The 24,160-nt window shown below is 41.2% G+C and overlaps 1 protein-coding gene across 1 annotated transcript in view; it reads right to left on the reverse strand.

Moving 5' to 3' along the window:
• Positions 1-697: 697 nt before the first annotated feature.
• LOC116098246 (vomeronasal type-1 receptor 53) overlaps positions 698-24,160 on the reverse strand; it is a 60,567-nt gene continuing 37,104 nt past the window's right edge. Inside the window, exons 2-3 of the mRNA XM_031380923.1 lie at positions 2,615-2,749; positions 698-1,661 (exon numbers count right to left, since the gene is read on the reverse strand). Coding sequence (XP_031236783.1) covers positions 698-1,661; positions 2,615-2,658 — 1,008 coding nt within the window. The 5' untranslated portion in view covers positions 2,659-2,749. The remainder of the gene's footprint in view (positions 1,662-2,614; positions 2,750-24,160) is intronic.

Below are 24,160 nucleotides of genomic sequence, written 5' to 3' on the forward strand. Positions count from 1 at the left end.
CATATACTTTTAGCTGTATATGTGTATGTTTACTAGACCATATGATAATCAACTCTCAAAACAATGTTTCCTTATGTATTTTGTCAAATATAAAAAACTTAGGCAACTGAATTATTGGAAATTTCACAGATATCACATAGTTAAAATCATGGAATGTTGCAGAGAGTTGTCTCAGCACTTAAGTATCCTGCTCCTTAGAAGACTCAAGATCAATTAGCAACACAGACACACTGGAATGCTCACAAGTGCCTGTTGATGGAACTCCAGAGTACCTGACACCTCTGACCTCCAGAAAACCTGCACTAAAGTTCTCTCTCTCTCTCTCTCTCTCTCTCTCTCTCTCTCTCTCTCTCTCTCTCTCTCATACACACACAGACACACACACGCACACAATCACTGTTAGATGTTAAAAATACATCCTTCTTCAGAACTTAAAAGCTATGTACTCATGAGAGCCATCTCACAAATTTCCTTTGAAAACACACTGAGAGATAGAAACCTCAAGTGGTATCTGAGATGGTATGTGGTTTAATTTTTGATATACTTGTAATTTACACAAAAAGTAAATGGATTTGATAGAAAAAAGATAATTTCATGTATCAACTTAAGCCACAGAATGGTCCCACTCTGCCATGATCCACAGCTCAGATGACAATGTATTGGATCATATTCAGGGCCCCTACCTATCACTGAATAATCAAATATTTACTATTCTGCCACACATTGACCTCAAAAAAATAGTTATATGCTTTTCAGTGCAAATAAACACAAAAGGGCTGACTGTGGCATAGCTATGGGACACAATAATTTGGACACAGTAGAATATTGAGCCATCTTTGAACTTCATCCTTGAGTGGAAGATAACAGTGTCCAAAATGTAGAGAAGCACAAAGAAGCTCATGAGCAGCATGATGGTCCTGGTGGCCCTTTGCTCTGGGGAGGCTTTTGAAGAAAGGCTGGTGCTGTGAAGATGCTGGGCCTGCTTCTTGTGCCTCCATAAGAGAGACACCATGTACCCACTGGACAGGGCCATGAGACCAATGAGAAAGGCTTCCCTGATGACCATTGGTATGGAAAACATTCTTTTTGTGAAGTAACTCATGGGTAGAAATGAGCAGGACTGAGTAACATACATAAAATTCTCTGAGGTCAAGTTGGGGGTAGCAATAATCGATATGAAGAGGTGACTGCTAAAAGACAGATAGAGGATACAGAAGAAAAGAAAGACACCTGAGATGTGATGGGGAGATTTATGTTTAAACTTTGTTAAACAGGAGCTTCTAGGACTAAGCGTGATGGTCCAAAGGACATTCAGCAGACAGGTAGCAGAAAGGGTGAGGCCCCTCAGAAGCCTGTGCAAATAGATAAGGAATTGGCATGTGGTAGAATCCCATTTCCCCTGAAACATAAACATGTCCACAGCTATGAGGCTCATAGTTATAAGCAACATTAGTTGTGTTACAGACAAGAAAGCAATGTAGAGATCAATGGGCTTAGGCCTGTTCTCACCAAGGAGCACGCAGACATGGGCAAAAATAAGGATACTGTTAGCTGAGATCCCAACACTCACTTCAGAGAATAAGGTGATTTTCATGTATGTGTCAATGTGGAGTAAGTTGGCTTTATTCATTGTATGTGTGCCGGAAGCAAGTAGCAACAACCTGAGGAGACAAGAGAAAACTCTTCATTACATAATATGGCTTTGTTCACAAATTCCAACCAAGACTGACTTGGGAACAAGATTTTATCTCATCCTGATTCCATATCACCAACTCAGGTCGAATTCATACCACCTCAAATCCCCACTGTCCCCACGGTCCCCACTGTCCTAATGATTTCCAATCAAGGCTGAATTGTGTGTACCATTGTGGGGCTATCTCTGAATATAAACTTTCTTGTACATTAAATATTTCTATGAGTTCTAGGAATCATTCCCACTCCTGGTCTATGGGTTTAGTTTGTTCTGGGGCAAGAGCTGCATCTCACTTGATTGTCAGACACACAACAGCTTTACCTATCTGGTGAACTTGAATGGAGAAGATTGCACAAAACTAGAAATGTGCCCTCCTGGAGGACTGTGTGCCCATGGGTTCCACTACACAGTGTCATTTTATTTCAGTGACTACTTTATTCTGCTCCTTATCTCTAAGCCAAATATTCATTCTCCATTCTCCTCTCCAACCCCTCTCTCTTTCTCTCTCTCTCTATCTTTTGTATGTGTGTGTGTGTTTCCCTTACCCCTCATACCCCATTTTTCCTCTTCTGTCTCCTACTTCACTCTCCCCATTATCTATTTCTCAAACAGCATTTCTCTGTGTAGCCCTGGTCTGTAGACCAGGATGGCCTCTAAACCAAAGACCTTTCTCCTTTACAAGTGGTTGGATTAAGACATGTGTCAACACTGCCTCACAAGGCCAAATATTCTCAATAAATCTCCAGAACTAATGATTACCAATTTGGTCTCTGAATCTGATTCTACCCACTGCCATTTCCTCAGAGTGTGACCTTAAGCACTCAGAGCTCCAGTCACCTCCTCTAGAACATATTTACAGTCAGTCCTGTACCTGTGTCAGAGGAACCTAGGTGTGAAAGAACATGCTCTATACATACTCACCAAACATGGAATTGTTTCAGGCACAGAATGATCTCTATAGACATGTTAGCTTATGGTTTTCTCATGCATTGCCTTGTCATGTGGCCTGAGAGAAATAATCCAGTTCTGTTAATGACTGATCAGCTCTTTCCCTGCCTGAAACAGAAAAGACAAAGAAAATACAAAGATGACCAAAACAGTTGAATGATGGAGCCATACTCCCTTTCCAAACAGTTTGAAATCCTGGTCTTTCTCTGAATTATAAATGACTTTGCATCCAACCTATGACTTTAATCTTCTGCCATGATGACTTTGTGAAAAGACTCCAAGAATCAAATATCAGTTGGAACATACTCTTACTTTTCTCTCTTTTGTCATGTAAAATCAGGGTGGAAAATGAAACTACAGTTATAATAGACTTGGGGCCATCCCTTCTAAGGCTATGATTAAAGGAAAAGTGTCACCCAGCTGATATTCCCTGAGCATCTATTCACCATTAGAAAACTGCACAGAGAAGTCAGGAATGAAATGTAGGGAGGGGGCCACTGGCCAGTGAGGAGGCTGGAACCATTAGGAGCCTGCTGACTGAGGACACCATCTAGCCCCAGGCTCCAGATTAGCTCACCTGGGAAAGAAGCAGTGGTTGTCTGGAAGCACAAAGAAGCCTTCTAAAAGAGACTTAGGCAGCAAGGCTCAGTAGGTGAAGGCCTTCTGCATGCTCCCCATGGCAGTGGTAAATGAAAGAGACAGTCCTTACTTTCAAACTGTTTATTGCTTGTTCATCGTGAAAAATGGACATGAACCTGTTTCTCAGGGTGGCCCAAAGATTAAATACTTTTGTGGGTAGAAATGTCTGTGAAGGGAAGTTTACTGGCTAAACCTTCAGGTTGTCTAAGTACCTTATTTGCATGGAGAACTCTGTTTTGGGATACTGATGTGGGGAGCTTGGAATGTATCCCAGGCCAGGAATATTGCAGGGAGAATGAAGGCAGCTACTATCTCAGGTGTGGGTACTTGATTTCCAGAGTTTCAGATCAGACCTGCTCTGCCTTACCAAGTTTCCTGGCATGATCCACTGTCCCACAGAAAACTACAACCAATCAATGTATACAGCTGTGGATCACACTCTCAGTGGATCCATATACCAAAGAACTCCTGTAGCCAAGGCTCAGAGAACACTGCAGAGATGGGTGGAAACACTGAAGAGCTGGGCCATCAGGGAGTTTACTGTGGCATTGTGTTTCCTGGTCATGTTAAGGAGATGTGGCTGCCTACACATGAGCTAAACAAGGACAACAATCAGACATGCCACGATACAGGAAAGCCCATTACTCAGCCTACACAAAGAACTGCAGCAACTAAGGGAAGCTGAGAACAGGGGGAATCCTCTTCTCCAGGGGAGAGCACACCTCCTGGGTGTCCAAAACCAACATCAGCGCAGAACGCACACAGACAGGTAACATTACACAGACTGAGCATGCTGTACATTTAAGAACATGTATTATGTAATAAAAGGAGGCCATGAAAGCAAAGGAGAGCATGGGGTGTTATTTGAAAGGCTTTGGAGGGAGATATGAGAACAAATAACTCATATAATTGTGTGATAATCATTTAAAAAATCAAAGAATTATGAAATGAAGCAATAGGGAAAATGTTTGAATTCATCGAAACACATCTTCAGAAACACCAGAGAAGACAGTGTGCTTGTATGGCAAAAGGAAAGGAAGTCACAGAGAAGCCATGTCACAGACCTGACAGGAGTTTTGTCACAGATGTCTACTATTATTACAGAAACCCAACAGTTCTGCAGGAGAAACTTTTCCTAACACAACCTGTGATGTGATGGATCCTATGAGGGAACAAGGGATTGCAGGCCTCCTTGCCCAGCAGCTTTGAGGGACTCTTTGTAACAAAAAGAATGATATGTTTCTGTTCATCTGTTCCTAACACCACAAGAAAATAAAGTTTGGGGAATTGTGAGAGCTAGGATCAGACCTACAGAAAGCAACCAATGCAGGTATCTCCATTGTTTTAGTGATTTTCCATTGTTTCTCCCAAGAAACAAGAATCATCAATTCCTGTTCTTAGGACCTGGAGAAACCACTACCAAGTTTACCATAGACTTGATATTTCATAACTGGTAACCATGCTCCTTAGCTGAGACATCCTGGGTCAGAGCCCAAGCTAAGGACAGTCTCTGAGATCTCGTAGCTCTACATGAACTAGGAGTGAGATACAGCACAGTGTGAGACTGTCCACAGTGCAGCTTCAAACTCGCAGGTTCATTTCCTTGGAAAACATCTTCTGTCATATGTAGGGTTTTACTGCTATGAACAGACACCATAACCAAGGCAACTCTTAGAAGTGCAACATTTTATTGGAGCTGGCTAAAGTCTCAGAGGTTCAGTCCATTATCATCCAGATGAGAGCATGACATCATCCAGGCAGGCATGGTGCTGGAGAGACTGAGAGTTCTGCATCTTGTTCCAAAAGTAAACAGGAGAAGACCATTTTCCAGGAAGTTAGGGGGAGGGCCTCAAAGTCTACCCCAAAGTGAATGAACTACTTCCTTGAAAAAGGTCACAGATCCTAATAGTGCCACTCCCTGGACCAAGCTTTTTCAAACCACCATATGCCACTCCCTGGCTCCCATAGGCTTGTTCACACACCTGAGTATAAGAAAGCCATACCTAGCCATAGCATAATAAAAATTACATTTAGTCAAATTTTCAAAGTCCCCATAGTTTACAGCAGTCTTAACAATGTAAAAGGTCCAAAGTCCAAAGTCTCTTCTGAGATACATCCAAGCACTTAACTATAATCCCCAAAGCAAGATATGAAACAAGTTGGGCCAACTCCAAACTGCATCTTCATGTCTGTTACCAAAGTGTTTTTCATATTTCCAACTCCCTTTTCATCTTTGTTGACTGCAACAAACATCTTTCTGCTTGGCTGGTTCCACTCCCTGTTGGTGGCTTCCCAAAGCAGATAACCCAGAGCTATGGCAGTTCAACCATTTTGAGGTCTCCAAGGCAAATACAATATTATATCTTCTTGTTCAAATGTCTGGTATCCACACTTGATCTTTTGGGATCCTTCAAAGGGCTTGGGTCACATATTAGTATTCTTCTCCCTCTGAAACCTCTAGAGCCAGGCTTCCACAGTTCAAATCACCCTCAGCAACAAAGTCTTCCATAGTCCTATTAGGATGGCCCATAAGCTCCACTTACAGCATCCCATTGCACTCCAAACCAAAGTCCCAAAGTCCATATTCTTCCAAAAAAGAGCATGGTCAGAACTATCACAGCAATATCCCAGTCCCTGGTGCCATCTTCTCTCTTAGTGAGGGTTTTATTAATGTGAAAAGACACCATGACCAGAGCAACTCTAATAAGGCAATATTTAATGAGCACTATCTTATAGGTTCAGAGGTTCAGTCCATAATCATCAAAGTGGGAGCATGGCAGTATACAGGCAGGCAGAGTGCAGAAGGATCTGAGACTTATATATCTGTGTCAAAGGCAGACAAGAAAAGACTGACTTTCAGGCAGCTAGGATGAGATCTTAAAGCCCATGTCCACAGTGAAACACTTCTTCCAACAAGGCCACACCTACTGCAACAAGGCCATGTCTCCTAATAGTTCCAGTTTGTGGGCCAAGCATATTCAAAACCACCACAGTTTCAATTCTCTGAATTACTCAAACCAAAGAAGTCAAGTCCAATAACAATTCTACACAAATACAGAGCTGAAGAAATTAGATTAAGATGTGGGTTTAAAGTTTCCTTGGTAATATGAGATCTGTAGGAAGGAATAAGCCAGGAAATTCACTGTGTGACTTAAGTGCTGAAACTGAGAATCAATTTAAATTAGAAAAATGAATGTAATCCAAACATTTATGGATATTTCAAAAGTGTGCAAAACTGATAAGTTTTAGGAGTTACAAAAAATGAATATCCTTAGAAGAAAACACGTTCATGACCCATGTAGAACACAGTTCCCTGTGCTCAGAGGATCTCAGAGCTCAGCTTTCCCAGTGCAGATGCTGAAACCTCCCTGTTGCTCAGGAACAACTTTTCTCTCTGCCTGGGACCAAACCACCTGTGATTCTATACTTGGGTGCAGGGCACTTACCCAGATAGATATGGCAGGGGAGGACTCTGTGCCTGAGGAGATCCTACACAGGCTTGGATTAAAGAAGTCTTTAATTCATATCAGCACTTGGTAACTTCTGTGTCTAGAAACAGTGACAAGTTTTCACAGGAGAGCAGGGAGCCCTAGCATCCCAGTGGAGCATCTTCCTCACCTTTGATCTTACTCCCTGTGATCTGGATAACAGCCATCTGGGGAGGACTGGGCACAAACTTTATCTGAGTTACCTCGCAATACCTAGGAGAGCAATCAAAAAGATTGCACCAACTAGATAAGTCTAATTTTGCTCAGTTTGAACATCGGGTGTAATCAGTCCCAAACCACTTCATACTTTGTGATGTGTCTGCTCTGAGGTGAGAGACTCCTGGGCCTCCCGTGACTTGCTATAGAATCTGAAGTTCTCTCTCTACAATGTTAACAGACAGCTTTTTGCTGGGTCAGTCCTCATGTGGAGTATCTAGATTCCACGTAGTATTAGTTCTGTGTACCTTATTTTCCATGTGTTCTGCATCAGAATTCCAGCTGTAAGTGAGATTTACAAGTAAATTTAAAAAGAAACTATAGGAAACTGTTGAGGGAGAAAGGCATAGCTAGAGGCCTTTGGTGAGGCAGTCATGGGCCCATGAAAGAAGCTTAGTGAAGGTTCAATCTAAAATCCTAATATGACCTCCTATTCACTCCCTGTTCTATGAATGGGTTCAAGATGTGAGCTCTCACTAAAAGGAACACTTACCAGAATAAAATTTATCTGGAAGCTAAAACTGGACATCCAATTGAGGAAGGACATTGAGGTTACCATGAAAGGATGAAAACTTTGCATAGAAAGCTAGACAAGGATCGTTACAAAAGTCATAGTTAGACTGTAACTCCAAATTTCTATCAAGAGATGCTGTTATCAAAGATTGGTCTTCGTGGAGATTACAGGGGAAGTTATGTTGATGCTCAGAGCACAGTAATGAGTTAAAGTTGCTGAGCTCAAAAAAAAAATGATACATTTCCAGTGACATCTTCGTTAGGTGTCAGTACTGATATATTTCACAAACCAAACTTGACACCTGCACTTCATTCCTATAGGGTACTGTTCTATAAACCTTTCAAATGAGTCTCAATGTGCCATGATGCTTTCAACAGAGCCAATATGTCTCCTTGATCCTCAAATCTAGGTTATACATAAACCTCATTCTTTTATAAATCACAGTCTCAGATGTTTTCATTCAGAAAAAAACTATAAATGTACTAACTTTACATAGAGAAGTCTCATCAAGAGATAGTAGATAAAGGCTTTATTAATAGGGATAAGAGACGTACTGCTTGAATCTACTTAATCTTTTTTCTAATAAAGCTATTCAACATTTATTAATTTTTGTTACAGTCAGTCACAATTACCTCTGTTTTACAATATTTATTCATAAAATCCTCATTCACATTGAATTAAGCTCTATTAAAAGAGACATTTACTGATGACTAAATGGGAGCAGTTTGAACAACTTGATCTACTCAAACAACTACTAAATATGATGCTGAAAATCCCTTTTTATAATTCTGTTATGTAGCAGTTTCCTCCAGAGTTAAAAGGCTTCCATCTTGGAGGGAAACTTTCATAGTAATAGAATGAAAGTAAAACGCCAGGATATTTTAGGACAGGATGCTTACAAGAAGGTGAGACAAAAAGATGTTCTAGGGAAGTCATCCTCACCTTTTCTAACACTGTAACACTTTAATACAGTTCTTCGTGTTGTAGGGACCTCCACCCATAAAATTATTTGTGTTGCTACTTCACAACTGTTATTTTGTTAGTGTTATGAATCCTTTTTATTTATCATATGTTTTTGTCTACTTTTCAATAATCTAAATTTCATTTTTGTAATGAGAATGCCTTCTAAGTATCACCTGGCATTAAAGAAGCCTATGGCCAATGTGATGAGGTAAGAAATAGGAGACAGGACATTCAGAAGCAACAGAGAGGGAGAGAAAGAGAGACAGAAACAGAGACAGAGACAGAAAGACAGAGAGACAGAGAAAGAGATACAGAGACATCAGAAGTTTGAGGACACACTGGACAGACACACTATCCAGCTCAGCCTACATGAAGCTCAGCAGCCTGACATCTGGGCACACTTACATCTATTACTGTGCCTGGCACAGTGTCCCAGCCTGTATCTGAGGTATGACAGAAACACTGAAGGAGAAGGAAATTCTCATGGGGATGAGAGGACAGAGAAGGATAATCTAAAAACTTGCTTAAAATTGTGTTTAAGTACCAAGGAAAGGAGAAAGAGGACCAAGAATTAATTCTTACTCTATAAGGAAATTTCTTAGTCACCATGCATTTAAGATTTATAGAGAAGCAGTATTAAACTACTGATTTTGGTCCACATTAAAAATAAATAAATAAAAGGTGAGAGTTTCTTATTCCAGCTGCCATGCTTGCTGCTTGTTTGCATGCATTCTCATCATGATGAGCCATTACCCAACGAATTGGAACATTACTAAGAGGTTATAAAAGATTTAAATCATGAATGGTTCTGTAGGAAACCTGCAAGTGTCAAATGAATGTGTGTAGTTTGACATTAGCAAAGCTCTGTCAATGACCTTTGGCTTATACACATTGTAAGGGCAAATCCTTCCCTGGGTAAAGCTCAGTGGATGGCAAGGCCTTCCTGAATTCCAAGTAGGAATGTTCTCAGTGTGTGCAGAGATTATTCACCATAGCTTCCTTTTCTCTAGATGTTTACATCCTGCATACTGCCTGCCCCTAAAGAGACAGGTACTCCTGAAAGCAGCTAAACCTGCCTCCCTGCTTAACTGTATACAATAACCTACTTCCTTTTTATCTGTTTGCAATAATACCACTTTCTTTTTCAACTGGGTATAATATACACAATGATGGGGTGCTGAACCTTGTCCATCATAGATACCAATCCAATCTCAGCTTTTCTTTATGTGTTTGTGTGTCTATCCTTTCTTCATTTCCTCACTACCTCTAGACGACTGGGACCCAAGCTCTGAAAGAAAGTGGATCAAGAGGAATCTCAACATAACCAGATGAGGCTCTGTTGCACAACCACATTGATGTATATGAAAGTCAAGGGATGAAAGCAAGGACATGAATGAAAGGAGAGGTAATCACCCTCCACCTCATTAGAGATGCAGAGAATCATTCTAATATGCAGTAGAATAGATCAGTAAAAGTCAGTATGGAAGCCCCTCCCCAACAGTCAACTGTTAGTAAAATCCAGAACTGAACCTGAAGGATGCTAGGTTACCACACCACAGAATTTCCAAACCAAACAAACTAGAAGACAAAGATTGTGACAGGGAGAGTTTTGTTGAAGCCTGGGATTGTGAAAATAGGGTAAAATTTCTGTCTCGAGAACACTTTCCCAAAGGGAAAGAATTCAATGTGTTTGTGGACTAGTAGAAGGTTTCAGCACTTGCCAGAGTGTATGTCCCCATCCTCCCTTCAAAACCAGCTTTGAAATAGCCATATGAGTCCTTGGGAGAACACTAGATTTAAAGAATGGGAGAGTTCCACAACTCTTCCTCCTCAGATTACAAAAGAGCCTCATAAAAGGGTAGACAAGAACTAGACAACAAGGAGAAAGTATGGCATCACTGTGGCCCATTCCAGGTGCTGGAGATGTCTGTTCTTTATATGTATCATTATTGTCTTTCTGTAATTCTTTTAAAAGTGATATTACATAGCATTGAGTCAAAATAGTGGGATATGAGAGGTGCATCTGACTCTGTTAGGAGACATGAGTCTCTGAACTTCTAGAAACCTGTCACCTCGGTAAATTACTAACTACTTGAAGGAAAGTTACTCACTAAGAAACATACTGCCATCCCCTTCCTTAAGAGTAAATATACATGAGCATGTCAGCACCGTGAAGACAAAAGAGCCCTTGGGGAAGCCACCTGTACCAGAGGCTTTGGAAACATATGAAGCCTTCTTTGGTATGTAAAGCCAACAATGGGCTCTTTGGCTTTCAACCCTGGACAGAGGTTTCCTCCACCATAGAGTGTGGCCATTGCTCACTTTTTCAATTGAGAATTCCTCATGCTATCCTGTAATAAACTCTTGTTTTCATCTACACTATGCTCTGTGGGAAGTCATTCAACTGAAATCATCAGGTTCAGTGAGCCCAAGGAAAACCATAGTGTGATCTGGGACACATCCTCCATGATAATCTAACACTGGTCCCAGGGAAGACACAGCAAAGATAAATACAGGTGTGCATCTGATTCTTGCATGCAGAGTCCCATGGCTTTCAGTTGTGACATTGTGCACTGAAAGGAGCTGCTAGGATAAAGATTTGTATTAGAGTGTTTTTCAGCACAAAGGATCTTCTAATGGAAATAGTTCATAAAATGGCATAAAGAGTGTAAATGCTTCAAACATCTTTTCTGACAGTGTTGTTGTCTGTGGGAGCATACTAAGACCCACCAGGATTAGTCAAATTGCCCTATATCCTGGTTTGCTTTTCTGTTGCTGTGGTAAAATACTGTGACCAAAAGCAACTTGGAGTGACACTAATTTGTTTTAACTTCCAAGCTATAAGCCACTGGTGAGGGAAACCAGGGTAGGAGCTCAAGCAGGAACTGAAACAGAAACCACAGAAGAAGGCTGCTTACTGGCTTTCTACCCCTGGCTTCCTTAGCTCCCTTTCTTATTGAGAACCCCGCAGATAACTCTAAACTGCATCAAGTTGACAATTGACTGTAACTAGAAGATTTTACTTGGGTGCCTTCTGAGTATGTTGCAAGGTCCCCTCAAATAGTATGCAGAGAGGTCCTGCAGTGCTCTGCTACTGAGTTTTTATCAGTGTGACACAGGCGAGGGTCATCTGGAAAGACAGAACCTCAATCCTCCACCAGATTGACTTGTGAGCAAAACTGTGGGATATTTCCTTGATTAATGATTGATTTGGTAGGACCCTTTCACTGTGGAATGTGCATCCTTGGACAGGGGGTATATAAGGAAGAATCATCAGAAGCAAGACAGTAAGCAAGCAATGTTCTTTAATGGCCTCTGCTTCAGTTCCTGCCTCAAGGTTCCTGCCCTGAGATTCTGGCCTGACTTCCCTCAGTGATGGCCTGTGATATGTGAAGTATAAGCTGAAATAAGCCATCTTCTCCCCAAGATGTTGTGGTCATGGCTTTATCACAACAGAAAGAAACTAGGACACCTGAGGCTGCAAAAGCTGAACAGACATAGTAGTGTGGAAGGATCCAGTCATTATTATTGTTCGTGTCCTCAGGCACCAGGATAGCAGGTTAACTCTAGGAAGCACTTGGGGTGTCTAAATGCTCTTCTGTAACCCTCCTGGTTTGAGGCCTGCCTCTCATAACCACACCGCTCTGCCCACCTCCTGCTATTTGCCATGCCTCGTTCCTGGTTCCAGTTACATCAGAAGTCCCACCTCCGCAGATCAAGAGAAGTCGCTGATTGGGCCGGCATGCTGACAAACTTGTGGGAGGGATTTACCTCACCTATTCTATCTGTTGGCTTGTTACAAACAGGGCATTAAAATTGAAGATGGCTGAGCGTTCACGACTCCGGTCTAATTTTTTAACCTAACCATGTGGACAGGTATACCTTTGGCCAACCTGTATTCTCCCAAACTCTCTCGTACTGTTGCTTTTCTTTCTAACTCCATTTCCCAGAATAACCCTCTCTCTTATGTTACTACTGGGCGGTAATATATGGCGCCCAACGTAGGGCTGGTTGGAGTTTATTTAAATAGAGCTCTATAATTTTAAATATTAAGGTATATATGGCGGATTTTGCCAAAATATGGCCAGGGTGCCAAACTGGACGGCAGGTTTGTGCTGGGATAGACAGCCAAAGGGCTGGGTTTTCAGCCTGGGGGCCGGGTGAGGAACTATTTAAACCAGCTGTATATAGGCTCGGGAGGAACTATTTAAATGAGCTGTGTATAGGCTCTAGTTCCCTGTTATATTTCAGGAAAATTCCCTGAGTTTATCTATGTCTTATTTATGTATCGATGTTTTATGTAAGTCTGTCCTGTCTTGTCTAGAATGAATGCTGAGTTCTTTGTCTTTGTGTTACACAGACTTGGTGCTGACAAAATGGCGGTTTCCTGTGCCTCTGCCTGCGTGGCGGAGTGTGCAGGGGCGGGAACGGGAGAGTGCTGGCTGTGTGGTCGGAGCTGTCCAGGCTATGGGTTTCCCGGTTCCAGTGGCTGCGAGGAGGAGCGGCTGTGCCTGGTAGCTACACTTGCGTGGCTGCTCCCTTCCTCTGCCACTCTCACCCAGAGCCAGGGCAACAGTGGAGAGCCGCTGAGCTCGGGGCCACCGGAGGGGGGGGGGGGGGGGGGGGGGGGGGGGGGGGGGGGGGGGGGGGGGGGGGTCGCGTGAGAGCCAGGCACAGGCCTGATGAGGGGCATGGGAGTGCCTAGCAGTGTGGGGGCACTGCCGGGGCTATGCGCAGCTGTGGTGGCAGGGGCGGCCCAGTTTGGTGGCGGGACGCTGCCGTGCCTGGCTCTGCCCTTCTCGCTGCGCGAGTAGCCAAATTTCCTGGGGCAGCTAGGGCTCAAGATCGTGAAGAGTGAGACGGTCTCTGGAGGGCAGGCATCAGGTTTCCCCAAGTCCCCAAGAGAGCAGTTCTGCGCCTGCCGACCATGCAGGCGGCTCCAAAATGCCTTCGTTTCTTGTTCTCTGACTCGGCTGCTCTTGGGTTGCAAGGGCAACTACAGAGAGTAGCAGGAACTGGGAGTTTCCATTGTTCTGTACCCAGAGGCCGGCTTGCAGAGTGCTGGAGTTCACGCATCTGGAGAGAGCAGGCAGGAAACTGCACAGAGTTGCAAACTAACTACTTTCTCTCCCAGGGCGGGCTCATCCTGGCCTCGGGGCAGGTTGGTGGCACTATGTGGACAAAATTCCCAAGTTAGAGCGCAGCAGGCAGCAGACACCACCTGCCCAGACCCGAATAAAAAAGCGCACGGTTGCGTGGTGGCTACTTTTCCCAAGAGGCTGGCAGACCCGGGCCCCAGACACAGGCAGGCAGACACGCCTACCCAGACCCAAACAGAGAGAGGGGCCAAGTGTTGCACGTGTGCGCATGCGCGTACGACTTGACTTGGGCCCAAGCATGCGAAAACTGCTGTGGTAGTGCACACGCGCACGACTCCATGTTTGTGCCTGCGCGGTTTTGCAATCACTTAGCACCATCTAGTGGTTTAAAAGTAAATTACAAGCTAATGTTTCTTACATTTACTTAAGTTGGTTTTCAAGTTACAGGCAAGCAGTAAATATGCTCAAATGTTTCTAATGACCTCAAAAAGAGAGACATTTTTATGGTTGTTTCACTATTTACAAGAGACCCCAATAGACAGTTCATGGGAGATAGAACTCCTTTCTATCTAACAGGTAATTGAGTATTAAAAGCTTGGTTTTTATTCTCTTATTGATAAAATTTCATTTGGTTTCTAGCTAGTCTTAAAGATTCATATTCTATTGATTATTAATATACAAGTTACTAGATTTTGTCTTCATTGTTACATCCATTACTAAAAGCTAGGTTTATGCAAGGACTATAACACGTGTCCACATATTATTTCTTTATACAAATAAGCTTGCTTCTCCCTAATTTAGAGCCCAAAAAAATGGGTTGACATCACTCTGACACGTTGCCATCTACTTCCTGCTTTGAGACAGGGTTTCTCTGTGTAGCCTTGGCTATCCTGCAACTCACTGTGTAGCCTGGCTGTCCTCGAACTCAAAAATCTGCCTGCCTCTGCCTCCATGAAACTAGGTAAGTACCCCACCTGACTCCAACTAGAATTAAGATACAGGCCATATATCTAGTGGAAACTAAGTTTTATACAATAGCTATATTTTAAATTATGGGCTTGACACCAGACTTGCTAGCTACAGTTCAGAGACAGTGAGACACTTAAAAGACTTTGTGGCATGTATACAATGTCTTTTATTATTTATTTTAGAGATATTAATTGTTTATAATTGGGTCTTACCTTCTAATAACTATACCTAGTAATTTATAGATTAAAAGATATTGACCTTAATATTGACTAAATAATTTACATTTAAATTATTCATCTCTACTCAGTACATAAAGGTAATGCCTTAATTTTGCTCAATATAAGCCAATTTTATAAGCCTCTTATACTTCATATAAGTAATAAATAATTAATTATGTTGCTTATTTCCAGTTACTCTTAAATAAATCACTTTATATGCATCTTTAAAAGGTTACTGGTGAGACTTATAGCCCTTACAGAATATAGAAGAAGCTTATATCACTTGTCTTTAGGGATCAATCACATTTCTATAATAAAATGTAATATTTTATTATACAGCTGTTATATATAAATAAGAATTATATGATATATTCATTGAAGATATTTTAGAAAAAATGTTCTAAACATTTTTCATTCATTTAAAATTAATAGACATCTATTTTTTCTACTTACAAATAAATTGGTTATTATTAATTGATATTTGGCTTATTAGTTAATAATATTTTTAAACAAAAACTGATATTTTTCTAAGTAAACAGATTGTCCTGATTTTTACAATATATCACCTCTTTGGCTTTTTATAAAAGTCTTCATATATAAGACACATATAATACTTTATTTTATGTGTGTATAAGTGCACTATAGCTGTGCAGATGGCCATTAGCTATCATGTGTGTGTGTCTGCTATATATTAAACTCAGAGCCTTCTACTGATCCTGCTTGCTCCAGGATAATTAACTGTAACTGTCTTCAGATGCACCAGAAGAGGGCATCAGGTATCATTGTGGGTGGTTGTGAGCCACCATGTGGTTGCTGAGATCCGAACTCAGGACCTTCAGAGGAGCAGTTACTGCTCTGGTCTGCTGGGCCATCTTGCCCAACGCTAAGTCACATGTTCTATTCTCATAATTTTCTCCCTGTATCTATGCATATTATCAAACTTTAGCCTTATCTTTTATATTGATATATGGATACATATACATATCTAAGTTCTTTATTACTTATTATATCTGGTCAATTTTAAAATATTATTTTGATCTCAAAATTATTATTAAAATATACACATGTGACTATTTCTTCTCAGGCTCTCAAGTTATTATTGCTTAAACATAAATGATATATTAATTGATTTTTGGCTATATTCTTTTTCTATATTTAATGTTCCTTTTGGAAGTGACAGGTTGTCAATTTTATATTTGAATTTTAAAAGGAGGGGAATATGCATTCTACCCTGGTTTTTTGCTTATATTAAAAGACATGTTTTGCTTTTTTCATTATGTTAAATTATTTCATTTTTTCGCCTCTTTTAAGGCATGCTTCACTTTTTGCTCATGTTTAAAGGCATGTTGCCTTTTGCTTGTCTTAAAAAATCCATAATGAAATGGCATGTCACTCCACTTACTAACACCTTATTTTCTTTTTTTTGTTTGTTTTTGTTTTGTTTTGTTTTGTTTTTTAAGTGATTTTTTTCTTTTAAGATTTATTTATTATTTCTTTATTACAAGTACACTATGGTAGCTGTCTTCAGATGCACCAGAAGAGGGCGTCAGATCTCATTACAGGTGGTTGTGAGCCACCATGTGGTTGCTGGAATTTGAACTCAAGAACTTCAGAAGAGCAATCGGTGCTCTTACCCTGCTGAGCCATTTCACCAGCCCACACCTTATTTTCTTAACCCCACCTTGACTTGGGGAAGGGGTTCCTTTGGTGTTGATACACAATGGCAGCCTTATACATGTTTTTGCCAAGGGGATACAAGCACAAGATCTTTTATAGACATGTTTTTGCGCCAAAAATATTGGCTGAACATTTTTACTGGCGAGCAAAGTTTGCGTTGACTGAGATTGGACTCTACTTTTTTCTAAGAGTCAACATTGGTTTCCCTCTATACCTAAAGGCCAAACCTTGGGCCTAAGCGTTGCTAATTGGCAACTAATATGCATGAGACATCTTCTAGTTATTGTTATTTTTAATCTTTTAAGTTCTTATATTAAGCAGACTCATTCCCGGAGTCTAAAGACAATCAAAATTCGCTCAGTCCTGGAGCTCTCCTTATCCAAGCTCAATCTCGGAGTTTCTAACATGAAAAGTTACTTATTTACAATTGAACTAAAGGCCTATTGAAGGCAAAGCTATTAAAAGGGCTCCTAGCTTGGGAGCTACTACGGAACTCAACTAAGATGTCTACGCCCAGCTGTCCATCAGCACACCAGAGCTGCTTCACATGGACTTCACAGAAGGTGGACTCCAGAGAGTCTATGGCAGTTCCCGGACTCTGCAGGTATTAAAGGCATATCTTGGCACTTTGTATGGATGGATGATGCAGAAAAAAGTGTGTCTCTCTGGTGGTGAAGTCAACCCAGACAGAGGCACATGCCCAGTGGCTGTGTCTTTACTAAAGACACGTTATAAGCCCGGTTTGCTGTGCCAAGTAAGCCTGGGACAATAGAGCCAGAGAGAAACTCAAAGCACCCTGATGTTTCCCATACAGAATCTGTGCCAAGCTCCATGACCTTTATCCTGCTTTTTGTTTCTAATATAAAGGGAGGAATTTTAACCCTCCTGGTTTGAGGCCTGCCTCTCATAACCACACCTCTCTGCCTACCTCCTGCTATTTGCCACACCTCGTCCCTGGTTCCAGTTACATCAGAAGTCCTACCTCCGCAGATCAAGAGAACTCGCTGATTGGGCCGGCATGCTGACAAACTTGTGGGAAGGTTTACCTCACCTATTCTATCTGTTGGCTTGTTACAAACAGGGCATTAAAATTGAAGATGGCTGAGCATTCACAACTCCCGTCTAATTTTTTAACCTAACCACATGGACAGGTATACATTTGGCCACCCTGTATTCTCCCAAACTCTCTCGTACAGTTGCTTTTCTTTCTAACTCTATTTCTCAGAAAAACCCTCTCTTACATTACTGCTGGGCGGTAACACTCTTCCAAACAGTAAGGCACTTTTGGCTGTTGACCTCCATAATTTACATTAGTTCCTGCCATAGTAGGTCCTGAGATTGGAACTGATCCTAGCTTGGCACTGACCATGTACAGTTGGTGCCAGAGAGAGCTTTGTTGACATCAGTAGAAAAACAAGACAAAATGCAGAACAGGTACTGCAGGAGATGCCAAGGAAGATTTTGAACTCTTTTCCCTAGTGGGTCTACTACTAGGTTTGCATAGGGCTGGCCTCTGAAAAGTATAAGAGGGGGATTCCTACACTCAAAATTCTGGAGCACTGCAGGCAGAAGCAGGGAAGCATTTCCCACAGGTGAGGAAATATGATGTGCCTGGACCTGGAGGCAGGGAGGAAATCCTTAACTACATCTATTTCCCATAGCACTTTGGACCCCATAGCTCTAGTTAGGTACTCACTTGGGTATTTATTACAGTGACCTACTACATTTACCAGTCTCTCTCCATCTCAAATCTACCTCCTTAAGTTATTTTCCCCTTCTGCCTTCTAAGCTAGATACTCCCAAGGTTAAGGTATAACAAGACTTACACAAAATAGGCTTATGATCCATTCTGATCTATCATGGATTTATCATGGCAAAGGACCATCACCTCTGCATTCTGAGAGCTCCAGGGGGAAGATTTATTAATGTTCTAGGCCAAGGTTTCTCCTAAACAAACCATGCCCACACTCTTCAGAAAGGGGGCATGCAAAACACCTTTTATTATTTTTTCATCTCCCAAAATATGTATATAACACATATTCAAGTTTGACAAGGAATAAGCCCTCTCCTGCATCTTATTTCCCCAGACCTCCACAGGACCTGAAGGAGCCAGCAAACCTAGGGTGCAGGGAGTGAACTCAGGACAAGACCAAGTACAAACCAACTACAAGGCACAGGTAGAAAAACAGACTTTGAAGAAATACTCATTCCCTGGTTGGGGGATATTTTTGTTCTGTTTTGTTGTTGTTATTGTTGTTGGTGGTGGTGGTGGTGTTGTCAGAAGCAGATTAAGAAGGAAAGTGTTTATTTTGGCTCATAATTTGAAAGCATCATGGTGGGAATGACATTACAGCAGGAACATGAAGCAACTGGTAAAATTTCCACATTTAAGGAGCGGAGATGAATGCTGTTATTATGTTGCTTTCTCCTTTATACACAGCCAATAGAGGGGGAATGTCCAGAGTTAGGGTGTGTCTTCCCACAAAAAGAAAACTACTCAAGGGCTGGAGAGATGGCTCAGCGGTTAAGAGCACTGACTGCTCTTCCAAAGGTCCTGAGTTCAAATCCCAGCAACCACATGGTGGCTCACAACCACCCACAATGGGATCTGGCACACTCTTCTGGTGTGTCTGAAGTCAGCTACAGTGTACTTATAAAATAATAAATAAATCTTAAAAAAAAAAAAAAGAAAGAAAGAAAACTACTCAAGAGACTTTGTCACAGACATGCCTGGAACATGCTTAGAATCCTACTAAATTCTAGCTTCTTAAAGTTGACACTATTCACTATCATACTCATGCCCAACACAGGGGTCCTGGGCTGTGGCAACAATGCCAAGCTCTGGCATGTTCCTTCCATTATTCATGCCATCCTGAACAGTATTTGTGAGACAATGCACAGGAAAGCCATAGAAACAGGGATCTTGGAGTTGGACATTTTTTTTACCTATAGAAAAGACTCTTCCTCTGCTTGTGAGACTTCTGAGGAGGCCAGAGCAGCCTGAACAGGGGTAAAGAGATGGCTGGGCAGGCTCTGGTTCATCTATCCCAGCCTCAGAGATCTAAGGACAGATTTAATGAGAGACAGGCTGCTGTTTTTTTTCTAGGCTTAGAATTTTGTCCCCACAGCCTGAACACAAAAACCAGAAAAGAGGGCAATGGGAAATCCAACACCTGATGATCTTTCACTAGTTACCCTGGAAGAAAATTCCCTCATGTGAGCAGTGTGGCATGCTATGGTTTTCACCAGGCCACCATGGACCATAATCCTCTGTTTCTATTTCAGAGTATTATACAAAAATGCTCTGCAAGGACAGGGAAGGAGGCTAAACCAAAAGTTACCTTTAGAGTTCTCAAGGCCCAGAACCATCATGGCTAGTTCAACCCTGTCCCAATAACTTGCTTAGGGAGCACTCAGTGTGTGTACAAAATACCTATTCTCTAGTACTTAATTCCTCAGCACCCTGGAAAGTAAGCACTTCCCTCCCAGTTTGAGAAAAAAGTAACAAGGGTTCTTTAAGGCTGAAAATGTTCATGGTTCCATCAATACATAATATAGCTGGACTTATGATCCATTCTGATCTATCATGGAACTATAGCCCTTGACAAGTACTCTAGAAGAGTGCCTACATCCTAGTTTCTATATAATATCAATGTCTGAGACGTGCTCTCCAAGATATCTTAGTTAATGGACAGAGATTGATTCCAAAGAGAGGAAAAAAATAGAACTCAAAGAGGAAAAAAAATGGGGTCATGTCAACAGATCCAGAAAAGGCCTTTGAGAATGCCTAACAACTTTTCATGATAAAAGAAGGCAGGCGAATCCTCTACCACAGGGCTCCAAACACAAAAAGCACCAGAAGAGAGCTAGCCTCCCAGGAGTGCAGACAAGTCTGTGACTACAGGTAAAACCATCACTGCTGCTCAGAGAGACCCTACCAGAACCCTCAGGACACAGGAACCAAGTAGCAGCCTGGGACAGGAGCCTTCCAGTTTCTATCTGCACATGGAGCTGTTCCTGTGCCACAGTGCTGCATACACATACCACCGGGAGAGAGCTGGTCTCCCAGGACAGCCAACATACCTGCAAGCACAGGTAAAACCACCACTTCTTTTCAAATTCTTGGCACAAGAGGGACCCTCCCAGAGCCATCAGAACATGGGAACCAAGGAACAGCTGGGGACAGGATCTCTATGGTTTCTGTCTACACACCAGAAGAGACCCAGTACCACAGCTCCTCATACGCAAATTCTTCCCAGGGAGAACTAGTATCCCAGGAATACTGGCACAAAGCCTTGCAAGAGGAAAAAGCCACAGTCAGAGACAGTAAGACCAGCTAACACCAGATATAACCAGATGGCAAGAGGCAAAGGCAAGAACACAAGCAACAGAAACCAAGGTGACTTGGCATCATCAGAACCCAGTTCTCCCACCACAGAGCCTTGGATACCCAAACACACCAGAAAAGCAAGACTCTGATTTAAAAATCACATCTCATGATGATGATAGAGGACTTTAAGAAAGACAAAAATAATTCCCTTTAAAGAAATACAAAAGAACACAGGTAAACAGGTAAAATGCCCTTAAAGAAGAAACACAAAAATCCATTAAAGAGTTACAGGAAAACATAGTGAAACAGGTGAAGGAATTGAACAAAACCATCCAGGATCTAAAAATAGAAATAGAAATAATAAAGAAATCACAAAGGGAGACAACCCTGGAGATAAAAAACCTACGAAAGAGATCAAGAGTCATAGATGCAAGCATCACCAACAGAATAGAAGAGATAGAAGAGAGAATCTCTGGTGCAGAAAATACCATAGAAAACATTGACACAACAGTCAAAGAAAATGGAAAAATCTCCTAACACAAAACATCCAGAAAATCCAGAGCACAATGAGAACAAACCTAAGTATAATAGGTGTAAAAGAGTGTGAATATACTTGACTTAAAGGGACAGTAAATATCTTCACAAAATTAAAGAAAAAAACTTCCCTAACCTAAAGAAAGAGATGCCCCTAAACATGAAAGAACACTACAGAATTCCAAATAGACTGAACCAGAAAAGAAATTCCTCTTAATACATGATAGCCAAAACACCAAATGCACAAAACAAAGAAAGAATATTAAAAGCAGTAAGGAAAAAAGATCAAGTATCATATAAAGGCAGACCTATTAGAATTGCACAACACTTCTCACCAGAGACTATGAAAGCTAGAAGATCCTGGGCAGATCTCATATAGACCTTCAGAGAACACAAATGCCAGCCATACCCATCAAAACTATCAATTACAATTACTAAGGGATTCCATCACAAAAGCAAATTTACAAAATATCTTTTGATAAATCTAGCCCTACAAAGGATAATAGATGGAAAAATCCAACACAATAAGGGAAACTACACCTTAGAAAAACAAAGAAAGTAATCTTTCAAAAAACTCAAAAGAAGATAGCCACACAAAAATAAAAATAACATCAAAAAAAGCAAGAAGCAGCAATCACTATTCCTAATATCTCTTAACATCAATGGACTCAATTCTCCAATAAAAACACATAGACTAACAGACTGGATATGTAAACAAGACCCAGCATTTTGCTGCCTGCAAGAAATGCACCTCAGTGTCAAAGACAAACACTACCTCAGAGTAAAGGGCAGAAAAACAATTTTCCAAGTAAATGGTCCCAAGAAGCAAGCTGGAGTAGTCATTCTAATATCAGGTAAAATCAACTTTCAACCAAAGGTTATCAAAAAACATAAGGAAGGAAACCTCATACTCATCAAAGGAAAAATCTACAAAGAACTCTCAGTTCTAAACACATGAGCTCAAAATGTGAGGGCAACCACATTCAAAAAAAAAACTTTACAAAAGCACAAAGCACACATTGCACCTCACACAATAATTGTGGGAGACTTCAATACCCCACTTTCACCAATGAAAAGATCATGGAAACAAAAACTAAACACAGACACAGTGAAACTAACAGAAGTTATGGACCAAATGGATTTAACAGATACCTATAGAACATTTCATCCTAAATCAGAATAATATACCTGATTCTTAGCACCTCATGGTACTTTCTCTAAAATTGACCATATAATCAGTCACAAATCAGACCTTAACAGATATAAGAAGATTGAAATAATCCCATACCTCTTATCAGATCACTACATATTAAGGCTGGTCTTCAATATCAACAACAACAAAAAAAAAGAAACCCACATTCACAAGGAAGCTGAACAAAGCTCTACTCAATGGTAACTTGGTCAAGGAAGAAATAAAGAAATTAAAGACTTTTTAGAATTTATGAAACTGGACAACATGCCCAAATTTATGAGACACAATGAGAGCAGTGATAAAAGGAAAACTCATAGCTCTGAGTACCTCCTGAAAGAAATTGGAGAGAGCATATACTTACAGCTTAACAACACACCTGAAACCTCTAGAAAAAAAGACACAAATATACACAAGAGGAGTAGACAGCAGGAAATAATCAAACTCAGGGATGAAATCAACCAAGTAGAAACAAAAAGAACTATAAAAGAATCAATAATACCAGCAGCTTGTTCTTTGAGAAAATCAACGAGATAGATAAACCTTTAGCCAGACTAACCAGAGGACACAAAGACAGTGTCAAATTTAACAAAATCAGAAATGAAAGGGGACCTATAAAAACAGAAACTGAGGAAACTCAAAAAAAAACATCAGATCCTACTACAAATCCTATAATCAACATAACTAGAAAATCTAGATGAAATGGACAATTTTCTAGACAGATACAAATACCAAAGTTAAATCAGGAACAGGTAAACCATCTAAACAATCCCTTAACCCCTAAAGAAATAGGAGCAGGACTCTCTCCAGTGAGTTTCTGAGACCGGAGCAGCCAGCCAGGAGGCACAGGCCCCACGAGCCCCAGGGGAGGCACAGGGTGGCAGGGACAGGATCTGCTCAGCTTCTGAGTGACAGAGGAGGAAAAGCATCCTTCTCTGCCCCTTCCCAGCAAGTGGAGGGCCTACTTCCAGGGAACGCCTTAAGCCAGAGACCCGGGAAAGAGCCACCATTTTCTCTCTGGTGAGTTTCTAAGACCAGAACAGCCAGCCGGGAGGCACAGGCCCCAGGAGTCGCAGGGGACATGCAGGGCGGCAGGGACAGGACAAGCTCTAGTCAGAGACACTGAGAACATCTAACACGAAAAAGCAAGAGATGGCAAAAGGCAAACGCAAGAATCCTACCAACAGAAAACAAGACTACATGGCTTCTCGGAACCTAGTACTCCCACTGCAACAAGTCCTGGATATCCCAAAACACTGGAAAAGCAAGAATTGGATTTAAAATCATATCTCACAATGCTGATAGAGGAACTTAAGAAGGACATGAATAACTCCCTTAAAGAAATACAGGAGAATACAGGTAAAGAGGTACAAGCCCTTAAAGAGGAAACAAAAAAAATCCCATAAAGAATTACAGGAGATCACAAGTAAACAAGTAGAAGCACTTAAAGAGCAAACTCAAAAATCCCTTCAGGAATTGCAGGAAAACACAAACAAACAGGTGAGGGAATTGAGTAAAACCATGCAGGACCTAAAAATGGAAAATCGAAACAATAAAGAAATCACAAAAAGAGACAACTCTGAAATTAGAAATCTTAAGTAAGAAGTCAGGAAATATAGATGCAAGCATCACTAGCAGAATACAAGAGATAGAAGAGAGAATCTCAGGGGCAGAAGATAACAT

The sequence above is a fragment of the Mastomys coucha genome, unplaced genomic scaffold (assembly GCF_008632895.1).
Source record: "Mastomys coucha isolate ucsf_1 unplaced genomic scaffold, UCSF_Mcou_1 pScaffold20, whole genome shotgun sequence".
Classification (NCBI taxonomy): Eukaryota; Metazoa; Chordata; class Mammalia; order Rodentia; family Muridae; genus Mastomys; species Mastomys coucha.